The sequence below is a fragment of the Danio rerio genome, chromosome 9 (assembly GCF_052040795.2).
Source record: "Danio rerio strain M-AB ecotype USA chromosome 9, GRCz13ab, whole genome shotgun sequence".
NCBI lineage: Eukaryota > Metazoa > Chordata > Actinopteri > Cypriniformes > Danionidae > Danio > Danio rerio.
Window position 1 is genome coordinate 6172501 of NC_141029.1, and position 12500 is coordinate 6185000.

General features: G+C 37.3%; 1 protein-coding gene and 1 long non-coding RNA gene across 4 annotated transcripts in view; both read left to right on the forward strand.

Moving 5' to 3' along the window:
* Positions 1 to 12500, forward strand: part of LOC147842240 (uncharacterized) — a 1176585-nt gene that overhangs the window by 379909 nt on the left and 784176 nt on the right. The gene's annotated exons all lie outside the window — the stretch shown is intronic.
* The window catches only part of pdzk1 (PDZ domain containing 1), a 32301-nt gene that overhangs the window by 5976 nt on the left and 13825 nt on the right, over positions 1 to 12500 (forward strand). For all 3 annotated transcript variants that reach the window (XR_015498746.1, NM_001128670.3, XM_087266018.1), the window contains 4 exon segments: positions 617 to 828; positions 3749 to 3977; positions 10598 to 10734; positions 11912 to 12107. Coding sequence is in view for 2 of the 3 variants with exons in the window: in NM_001128670.3 (NP_001122142.3) it covers positions 622 to 828; positions 3749 to 3977; positions 10598 to 10734; positions 11912 to 12107 (769 nt within the window). In the remaining variant the exon portion in view is untranslated.

Consider the following 12500-nt stretch of genomic DNA (forward strand, 5'->3'; position numbering starts at 1 on the left):
TTGTGCTAGACCTTTTGCGATGTAATAAAAGCAGTTTTTTATTTTTTTAACACCATTTTAAGGTCAAAATTATTAGCCCCTTTAAGCTTTTTTTTTTTTTTTGATAATCTACAGTACAAACCATCATTGTACAATAACTTGCCTAATTACCTTAAACCTGCCTAGTTAACCTAATTAACCTAGTTAAGCCTTTAAATGTCACTTTAAGCTGTATAGAAGTGTCTTGAAAAATATCTGGTAAATTAATATTTACTGTCATCATGACAAAGATAAAATAAATCAGTTATTAGAAATGAGTAAGTAAAACTATTATGTTTAGAAATGTGTTGAAAAAATCTTCTCTACGTTAAACAGAAATTGGGGGAAAAATAAACAGGGGGATAATAATTCAGGAGGGTTAATAATTCTGACTTCAACTGTATACCATGAAGGGGAAAATGCAGTGAGTTTATGCAAACCAGTCTACAAAATCAAATTATAAAAATAAAAGTACCTCAGATATTCAGCATAGTTTCAGTGTGTTTGTGTTGCAATCTTAGTCAATTGCTGGGGAAAATACTTTCAGACATGGAATGTTGTTTCTGGATCTCTTACTTTTGAAATCCTTTCCTGATAGGAAAAATGGCTGGGCCAAAGCCGCGTATCATCAGTTTGACCAAGCGAGAGAGCCAGGGTTATGGCTTCTACCTTCGCGTGGAGCACGGCGAGGAGGGTCACCTGATCCGAGCGCTGGAGATGGGTGGTGCTGCAGAACTGGCTGGTCTGAAGGATGGAGACCGGATACTGAGAGTCAATAACACATTTGTGGATAATCTTGAGCACACTCAGGTTTGACAATTTTTTATTGTAAATTAAATATGTTTTTGGTTAAAATGTCACAAACTTTCCTGTTTCTGCAGTGTATTTTCACACCTCTGTTTTGGAAAGGATTCCCAAAGTTTGTAATGTTTAACACAGTGCACACTTTAGGTGAACAATTAATCCATGCATGTTAATTGACTGGAAAAATTCACGTAGACTTTAAGGCACAAGGGTCAAGTGCTAAAAGAAGAAATGGATAGAATAAAAAGTGGACTTCATTAAACGCATTGGCTGGCTTGCTTGGAACTTGTGGAGCTGCACTCGATGAATATATATATATATATATAAGTTAATATATGCACATTTTTAGGGGGATTGCATTTTACGGCAGGGGCACTATCTCTCCAGTCTCTTCTTAATTCCATTAAATTCAATTCATCTTTATTTCTCTAGCGCTTTTATAGAGTAGATTGTGTCAAAGCAGCTCAACATAGATGTTCTAGTAAGTTGAAAATGTGTCAGTCCAGTTTAAGAGCTGAAGTTCAGTTTAGTTCAGCTCAGTGTGGTTTAATTTTCACTGCTGAAAGTCTAAACACTGAAGAGCAAATTCATCGAGGGCAGCTCCACAAGTTCCAAGCAAGCCAGCCAATGCCTTTAATGAAGTCCACTTTTTATGCAATCCATTTCTTCTTTCAGCACTTGACCCTTGTGCCTTAAAGTCTACGTTATTTTTCCAGTCAATTTGACTTGCATGGATTAATTGTTCACCTAAAGAATAACAGTGTATATGTAATGTATGTATATATAAATAATAATAATAATAATAGAGATTTGACAACTAATAACAGTGCTTGGGGTGAGTTCCATGAATAACCCTTCCCACACAGAAGAGAAATATACAGTATTTAAATAAATAAATAGTTTTAATTTAAATACAATATAGATTAAAGAGCCATGACACCCCCAACTTTTGGTTCAGGTCTACCTCAGAATTTTTTCAAAAGATGCATCATAATGGGCGTGGAGCTCCGCGAGCAAAGAGCAGGAGTGGGCGTGGCCAGCAGAGCAGGGGAGAAGGAGGGGAGTGAACAACCGTTGGGTTGTCAGTTGGCTCACAAAATGAGACACAAACTGTGAGACGCATGATTTTATAGTTTACAAAGTTAAAATAAAAAGAAATAAACAGTAACTTAAGCCCTGCTACATTTGTCATTTGTAATTTTATATACAGATAAGCCGGCAGCTAGCTCTCTGCAACTCTCACATGGTCGCCCACAGAAGCTAAGCAGGGCTGCGCCCGGTCAGTACCTGGATGGGAGACCACTTGGGAAAGCTAGGTTGCTGCCGGAAGTGGTGTTAGTGAGGCCAGCAGGGGGCGCCCAACCTGCGGTCTGTGTGGGTCCTAATGCCCCAGTATAGTGACGGGGACTCTATACTGCTCAGTGAGCGCCGTCTTTCGGATGAGACGTTAAACCGAGAGCCCCACTCTCTGTGGTCGTTAAAAATCCCAGGATGTCCTTCGAAAAAGAGTAGGGGTTTAACCCCGGCATCCTGGCCAAATCTGCCCACTGGCCTCTGTCCATCATGGCCTCCTAACCCTCCCCATATCGTGATTGGCATATCATCACTTTGTCTCCTCTCCACCAATCAGCTGGTGTGTGGTGTGCGGTCTGGCGCAAAATGGCTGCCGTCGCGTCATCCAGGTGGATGCTGCACACTGGTGGTGGATGAGGAGATTCCCCCCCCATTGTGTAAAGCGCTTTGAGTGCCCAGAAAAGCGCTATATAAATGTAACAAATAATTATTATTATTATTATAACCAAAATTTATGTCATTATAAAGATAATCGTGTTCATATAAACACTATAAATGAGGACTTCTCCCTCAATCCCCGGGTCTGAATGCAGACTCAGTGCAGCAGGTCTCTTGCCCTGTCTATTTTAATCTTTAGCCCTGCTGGTAATCTGGAGGATTTGGGCGAACACAGCAACACAGCGATGTATCTAAATGTTAATAAACTCCTGATAAAAGACAACATCCACCATTGTCCAATTCTCGTACTGCTCTCCCGACAAAAATGCTTGCTGCACACTAACGGCTTTGCTGTTTCGGCCCTGACAGCATTGTGGGGAAAAAACATGCAACAAACCCCATGGATCATGGAAACAAACACATACGACCCTTTATGAACAGCTAAATACTGTGTGCCATGGACATTGTCTCACTCAATCATCAACATAGGATCTCACAGCTTGGCACTGGCAGGTCTGCCTTGCCTTCAAAAAGCATGCGTAGTCATGAATAATTAAGAAGCCGGCTCTACTTATAGGATAAGAAAACTCTGCTATAAACAATAATAAGAAACCGACACATCATCTTGCAGTTCTTGCCTCAAAAATATTTTAAAACCGGAGGCTAAAATTAGCTGACAAAAGCTCAAAATTATCCAGTTTTCCCCACAATTAAAGCTAAAATGTGCTAACATTGTCTTAACTGATGATCAACACACACAAATCTGTTAAGATCTCAAAAATAAATAAATAAATACCTGAGGGTTTCGTGAACCTTAAGTAAAGTGAATGGTTAAATGTATGCGTTAGCTGAAAAAACAACAACAGTTTTATGTTTTACGTTTGTTTAAAACCATTACATCAGGGAATAATATGCATTTCTTATGCATAATAACAACATTACATCTCATTTATTAAGCCAGCTCTTTCTCCTGAATAAATGTGGAGAATCCAAAAATCTGATGACCTATATGTGTACTCTACAATCCTGACAGCCAATCATCACTTTGAATTACCACATAATGTATAAAATCACATAAAGTCTTCAACTTCAACTTTTAAAACTGGACGAATGAATGTTAACATCTCCAGAAAATGTGTTTCATTTGGTCAGGGTTTCATGACCTGACACTTTTTTATTATAATTTTTGGGTCAGGTTGCAGATTTGGTGAGGAACAGTGGCATGAGCGTCACATTGCATGTGCTTGGAGAAGAGGCCTATAAGACAGCAAAAGCCAACAATGTGAATCTTGCCGACCTTCAGTCCTTGCCAGGTCAAAGCCAGCCCACCATGAACGGAGTGTCTACACCAGCTGCTAAAGCCAAACTGTGTTATCTGCAAAAATCCAGCAGTGGATTTGGCTTCTCCTTAAAGTCCACCAAGGGTAAGCCAATAAACAAATAAATAAATAAATAAATAAAACAATGCAATGACCAGTCTATTGGCCAACAGCTTGACATCTGGTCCACAATAATACTTCTCTGTGACCAAAAGTCCTACTTCTTATCTCAAAATTAAAATAAGTGTCGGTAACAATGTTGTTATTTGAAATTCTGTCTTGGAAATTAGAATTTCATTTCATTCATTTTCTTTTTGGCTTAATGCCTTTATTAATCCGGGGTCGCCAACTTATCCAGCACATGTTCCACATAGCGGATGCCCTTCCAGCTGCAACCCATCTCTGGGAAACATCCGCACACACTCATTCACACTTATACACTACGGACAATTTAGCCTACCCATTTCACCTGTATCGCTTGTCTTTGGATTGTGGGGGAAAACGGAGCACCCGGAGAAAACCCACGCGAAAGCAGGGAGAACATGCAAACTCCATACAGAAATGCCAACTGACGCAGCCAAGGCTTGAACCAGCAACCCTCTTGCTGTGAGGTGACAGCACTACCTACTGCGCCACTGCATCACCTAATTTAATTTAATTTAATTTAATTTAATTTAATTTAATTTAATTTAATTTAATTTAATTTAATTTAATTTAATATAATTTAATTTAATTCAATTTAATTTAATTTAGGGCAACACAGTGGTGCAGTAAGGGCATCCTCTGTGTAAAAACGTGCTGAATAAGTTGGCGGTTCATTCCACTGTGGTGACCCCAGATAAATAAAGGGACTAAGCCGAAAAGAAAATGATTTAATTTAATTTAATTTAATTTAATTTAATTTAATTTAATTTAATTTATACATTTTTAGCCCAATTCTGTTAATGACAGAAATATCAAAAATTGAGAAAATATTTGTAGAAAGTATGAATTTATTTCTATCCAAAGCAATAATAATGATAATAATAATAATAATAATAATAATAATAATAATAATAATAACAATAATAATAATAATTATTATTATTAATATTATTATTGTTATTATTATTGTTATTATTATTATTATTATTATTATTATTATTATTATTATTATTATTATTATTATTATTATCATATTTACAGCATATAGACAGTTTCATACAGCAAATCATACTTAACTAAAATGCTTTAATCTGAGTTTTAAATTGTGAAATTTGAATGGTGAAGTTTTGTATTGAACAACCTACAATTCTTGGCCTAATTAAAATTTTGGAACAGTTAGTCAATCCGAAAAGCATGATCTTAGGAAACAGTAGAATATGTGGTTTAAAAAAAATAAAACTATGAAAGATAAAGAGGAGCCAGACATTGAAGATATTTAAAAATGAGCAGCAAGACTTTATAATGAATGCGATACTGAATTTGAAGCCAGTGGAGTTGAAAAGGAAGAGGTGTGATGTGTTCAGTGGCGCATGTATGAGTGACAGTCCTCACAGCTGAATTAAATGCCAAAATGAAGTAGCTTCACAGCGAAAGACTTTTGAAAGAGAGAGAGTTTTCAATAAAGCCCCAATAAACTTTACTTTTGTTAGTGTAAAGCTTTTAAAAAATGGTCACATGAATGGTACCATCGACCAAACACTAACTTAAGTATTTTGTGAAAAAGTGTACAGCTGAATAAATGTGATAAACAATAGGAGACCCAACACTGAGCCCTGTGGAACACCGTAAGTAAGTCAGGTGCACACTATAGCATTTGGTTACATAAGCCAAAAATAGAAAATCCTAAATGTTCCTGTTCTGCTAAGGCACGGGTGCCCAAACCCTGTCCTGTAGGGCTGATGTCCTGCAAAGTTTAGTTCCAACCCCAATCATACACCTGGGCTAGCTAATCAAGTTCTTAAGCTGCAGTCCCACATCCCTTTCTCCCCATAAATTTCTCCCCATAATTTTCCATTTCCATTTCCAATTTGAAAGACCCACCTCCCTACTAAGAAAATCTAGAATATGGCCCCTATGTGAGCTCATCTGCTCCATTTTTTACATCATAAATTGTGAAAATAACAAATAGAAGAAGGCTTTAAGAAGAATAACCAATAAATTAGCCAATAAAAGAAGGCTTGTATTATTTAAATTGACAAATTCTGACCAGGGAAATGAGCTGGCCAGTTTGTTATTTGCATATAGGCTACAGTTTTTAATGTAAAACAAGTTTTAACCGATTACCAATTTAATTTTTGTTTTTGTTTGCTGTTTATGATGGAGGATAATAAATTGGCATTTAAAAATAAGTTTTTTTTTATATTTCTTAAATTCTAATGTCACTACATTATATATATATATATATATATATATATATATATATATATATATATAACTGTATTAACTTAGTAAGTAATGTGTGATTATATAGCGCATTTATTGTATTTGGCCGTACACCCAAAGCGCTTCACACTCATGAGGGGGGTCTCTCCACACCACCACCAGTGTGCAGCATCTGCTTGGATGATGCAATGGCAGCCACAGGACAACGGCGCCAGTGCGCCTACCAAACACCAGCTATTGAGGGAGTGAAGAGACAGTGATAGAGCCAGAAATTGGCCAGGACAATGGGGTTACACTACTCTTCATGAGACATTCCATGGAATTTCAGACTACAAGTTGATCGCCTCCTGCTAGCCTCTCTAACACCACTTCCAACAGCAACCTATTTTCACATGTGGTCTCCTATCTAGGTACTGACCATGCAGGCTCAGCCCTGCTTAGCTTCAGTGAGGGTAACACTTTAGAATAACTATCCGTTATAACCAGTTAATAGTCCATTAATAAACTGTTAGTTAATGGGTTATAAATGGCTTCTTAACTGTATTTTAATGATTTATAACTACCTAGTAAATTAGTAATAGATCATGATCAAGCTGTTGGTAAATTACTTACTAAAGACTTGTTAAGTATCAGCTAATAGTTTATATATGTTATTAGGACGTTATTTTAAATTTGCAACTATTCTTCATTTATTAACTGTTGGCAGATGAGGAATAGTTGCAACTAGAATAACGTCCCAATAACATACATAAACTATTAACTGATACTTAACTAATATATTGACTCACACTTTACAAATCAGTTGTTTATAGTCTGTTTACCATCTACTAATGCAAGTGAAATTTTATAGAACTTTTTTAATAACAGAAATTTTATTTATTTTGTTTTCATGTTTAGCACAAAAAGTGCCCAAACCTTGTGGGTTTGTATTCTGTTGTATGCTGCTGTTCTGCCATGTGATGGTTCAGTATGTGTGTTTCTATACATTAAACACAATGTTCAACATTTCATCTGTGGAATTTCTTTGGTAAAATACAGCACAAAGAAAAGCCCATGAGTGGAACAAAGTTAAGGTACAAACATTTTTTATTTAAAATATCAAATCAAATTTCTGTGGCTTGAACTTGCTCCATCCATTTGCTGTTCTACAAAGTTTCACTGGTATTATTAGATGATTAACAAATACGAACAACTGATCTGTAAAGTGTGAGTTAATATATTAGTTAAGAGTTAGTTAATAGCTTATATATGTTATTGGGACGTTATTCTAAAGTTGCAACTGTTCCTCATTTACTAAGTTAATAAATGAAGAATAGTTGCAACTTTAGAATAACTTCCCAATAATATATATAAACTTTTAACAGACCATTAACAAGTTTTTAGTAAGTAATTTACCAACAGCTTGATCATGATCTATTACTAATATTCATTCATTCTCTTGTTGGCTTAGTCCTTTTATTAATCCGGGGTCACCACAGCAGAATGAACGGCCATCTTATCCAGCAATTTTTTACGCAGCGGATGCCCTTCCAGCCACAACCCATCTCTGGGAAACATCCACACACATATTCACACACACACTCATACATTCATACACTACGGGCAATTTAGCCTACCCAATACACCTGTACCACATGTCTTTGGACTGTGGGGGAAACCGGAGCACCTGGAGGAAACCCACGCAAATGCAGGGAGAACATGCAAACTCCACACAGAAACGCCAACTGAGCCGAGGTTCGAACCAGCGACTCAGCGACCTTCTTGCTGTGAGGCGACAGCACTACCTACTGCGCCACTGCCTCGCCTATTACTAATATATTGGGTAATTATAAATCATTAAAATACAGCTAAGAAGTCATTCATAACTTGTTAACTAACAGCTTGTAAGTTATCTGTTGGCCTTCTATTCACCTTATTCTCCGCCGACGAGTGGGCGCTGAAATTTGAATCTTTTTGGCTTGAGACTTCCGGTCTCATTCACTTACATTCATTTTTTGACGTTAAAAACTGCTCATTACGCTGCTTGATGTTTGCAATTTGATATTTTCTTATTATATTATTCTACTTGGTCTATATAGTCATGCAAACATTTGTTTGTAGAGCAAGTAGTTTGACCGTTTTCTGCTGTTTATTATTCCTAGTCATTTCTCCCATAGGCGACTGAATCGGAAGTTCTAAGACAATCGCGAAACAGGCGCACATCTGCATTTTAGAATAAGATCAATAAGGCACAGTTATAAATAATTAACAAACTATTAAGTTTTATTTAACAAGTAATTTACAACTCATTAACTAACAGTTTATTAATAATCTATTAAGTAGTTAAAACGGATAGTTATTCTAAAGTGTTACCTAACCATCCGACAAACTAATCCAACACAAATAATTGCTTAAAATGTCACTAAAATGCAGTGTTTGAACCTGTGTTTGAACCTTTTGAGAAAAAAGAACCTCTCCTTTTAATAAGCTGGCTATGGACCTGTGATAGAACTATCTTTTTAAGAGGGGGGGCGAGTTTTGTGGAAAAGGCATTGTTGAATATCATCTCTTTAAAAGTTGCAGTTATGCAGTTAACATAGTAAATAAGCAAACAAAAGTGGATCCTACACCAACCGCTGTGGAACACCATTCATAAAGAAGACTCTGAATGAACAATCGTAATCTGTAAAAATTGATTTAAATAGGATTAAAACCAAATAAGTGGATTTTCTTTGACCACGACGCATGTCAAGCTTTGTAATTATATTAAATTCCAACTGCAAGAATGACACTCTTAAATATACAACTTTAAAAGAAGGTTAACAGCAATGTCTGCTTTGTTGTATCCATAGTAGACTGATTTAAGAACTGTGTTCCATTCAGAAGGGCTTATCCTTATGCCCTAATCCCCTTATTTACAGCACTTACAGTGCATCCAATGGATTAGGGCAAATGGATGAGCCCTTTATAATGGAATTCAGTTTGTAGGACTAAATAACTTTTGTGCAAACGATCATTGGGGTCTGAATGTTCATTTGTTGTACCCTTTGAAATCCTTCATTCCAATGGGCCCTTTGATATGTACAACCCAGGCTCATTGTGGAAACGTAGCCCTGCGGACATTTCTGGAGGCCGCGAAAATAGTCCCAGGAGGTACGTATCCATGCAGGTTTTGTTTTCGCGAATCCGTGAGAGGGGGCTGCGGCGTTCACGCCCATGCTGTTCTCATGCGAAAAGTCGGCGGAGGCCACTGTCGAGCGACCGTCTGTCCCAAATGATGATTTACAAAAGTTGTCTAGAAATATAAAAAAAAAAAGCAAAAGCCCTCGTCCGATTTTGACTGCAATTTCGGGTTTCGCCGCATTCTCGCCCCATTGCGAACTCCACGATTTTATTTTTTGGATTCTGTTTTTCATCTTACCTGATTTCTGGAACCGCTCTTCCCGGACTCGATCCCGGTCGTCGTCGCTGCGGCCGGCTTCTTCTCCGGGCCTCCTAGTTGTGACGGGAAAGCCCTGCACATGGAGGTAAGCCGTCACAGCCGGCGAGCGAGCGTGAAGAAGAGGAGCAGTGTCACACCGCCCCGCAGCGTTCGTTCGAAAAAAACGAAATGTGGCCATACGTACCTCCGGCCACGTAAATCGCGGTCTCCAGAAATGTCCGCGGGGCTACGTTATTGGAATGAGCCTGGGTTGGATATGTAATAGGCATACGGCTATATGAAGAGAGAATTATGAGTAGGTCATTCCAGACATCTCAAGTCCCCTGGAAGTTTCGGGAGTCTCCCGTAAATGCACAGAGACTCCCGGATGCCTGCAAACGAGTGATAATCTCTGGTAAATTGCGCATTTCCTTCCCGCTCCTCAAATACGTCGTGCACCCTTCTTACCCCTCCCCACCGCATCCATCCTCGCTCTTTAGACACATCGCACGCACCTTGTCAAACGCCACCAAACCACCACCCCCTCTGACAGATGAGCGGGACTCTACAAAATGAACCGTGAAACTCTGACCAATGAGATGAGAGTTTACTCACACGTGACTTGTTTTAGCTCTTGTGAAAGCCGTGTTTTTAGCCATGTGAAAGCGAACCGCATCAAGAACAACAAGCAACATTGTAACAATTTCAATTCCTGTTTCGGAACAACTGAATCGATTCACAGGTGTGAGAGCACCCTAAGTGTGTTCTAGTGCACTGTGAAGTCAACAGTGACCAAGTGGTCTTCTGATATTGCGAAAGTTAAACATGAGCTCATTTTCTTAGAATTGTTTTGGTTGAATCAACCAATAATTTGATTGTTGAAATATTTCTGATGACATAAGAGACCAAGAATCGGTATGTGTTTGAAGAAAAGTTTTTTCTTTTGTTTTTCCCGCAGGGGCTCATGGCATATTCATGGTAGACGTGGTGTCAGGAGGAGTGGCAGATCAGGCAGGTGTGAAGCTCGGTGATCGCCTAGTGGAGATCAACAGTGAAAATGTTGAGCATCTCGTACATGATCAGATCGTGCAAAAGGTAAGTAGAATGACATTTTTTGTGAAATGATATAAATCCTGTCTACATACTATATTTTTGCTAACTTATAAGGCTTTGTTCCACAACATCTAGTCAGTCTTTTAAAAACCTGATCTGTTGTTCATAAAAATTGTCTTCAATCCAGGGGCTACAGTGCTTTTTCCAATTAATTGTTACCTTGAGACTTGCTCTGACTGCATATAATCGAATCAGTGAATCGATAACTTGAGATTCATTCTGGCCAGATAATTTGAATCAGTAATTTGTTACTTTGAGAAGGGTTTTGACTTGTTCATTTGAATCAGTAAATTGTTACCTTGAGACTCATTCTGGCAAAATTATTTAAGTTTTTTTATTTACTTTAGACTCCTTCTGTTCTGACTGGTTCATGTAAATCAGTAAATTGATCATTTGGGACTCGTTCTGACTGGATTACTTGAATCAGTGAATCATTTACCTGAGACTGGCATTGACTAATTCATTTGAATCACTGAATAATTAACTTGAGGCCTATTCGGACAGTATTATTTGAATCTGTAAGTTGTTAATTTAAGATTCTTTCTGACTGGATCATGAACATTAGAAAATTTCTCATTTGAGACTCGTTCTGACTGGATCATTTGAATGAGTGAATCGTTTACTTTAAACTGGCTCTTACTGGTTCATTTGAATCAGTGAATAGTTGAATATAGACTCACTTTAACTGGATCATGTGAATCATTGAATTGGTTACCTGAGACTCGTTCTGATTGTTTAATTTGAATTAGTGAATCGTTTACTCAAGACTGGCTCTGACTGGTTAATTTGAATCATGGAATGGTTGAATGTTTACTTGCTCTTACTGTATCGTTTGAATCAGTGAATCGTTTACTCGAGACTCGTTCTTATTGGTTCATTTGAATCAGTGAATGGTTAACTGTAGATTAGCTCTAACTGAATCATTTGAATCGTTTACTCGAGACTGGCTCTAACTGGATCATCTGAATCAGTGAAATGTTTCACTTACAATTAATGGAATAAAATTGGTACAATATTTTGCAAAGTTGTAAAGTAAAATGTCTCCTTAAAGAAAAAAGAAATACTCCAATAGAGTACAAATATTTAAAAAATGTACATAAGTACAGTAGTGAAGTATAAATATTAGTTACTGTCCCCCACTTTTCTTTTGTTATTATAGGTGAAAGCAGCGAGTGACAGATTAATGCTTCTGCTGGTGGATGAAGAAGCTGACAGATATTTCAAGAGCAAAAACATTCAACCAGGTGTTTCTCATGCCACAGTCAAACACCTCCCGCATAAACCGCGCATTGCAGACATGATCAAGAGAGCCGATGGCTATGGCTTCATGCTGAAGGAAGATCCTAAACGTAAAGGTGAGTATGTACAGTATGTCAACATTATATTATATTTATGGAACTTTAAGACCATGATTTTGCCAATGTTGGATAAAGTTACTTTTAAAAGTCATATATTACCATCTTAAATGAATGCTAATCTGTTAAAAAAAAATGATCCCACTTTATATTAAGTGGCTTTAACTAATATGTACTTACACAGTAATTAATAGTTTGTTATAATGTACTTATTGTGTAACTACATGTATTTATTGTGTACTTATGCTTAATTAAATACATGTATGTAATTACATCTGTAATTAACTTTTGTAATCACATTTGTAAATACACTGTTGACCATCCCTTACACCTTAACCCACCCTTAAACATACCCATGCCACCAAACCTGTTCATAACCCAACCTCTTTTCCA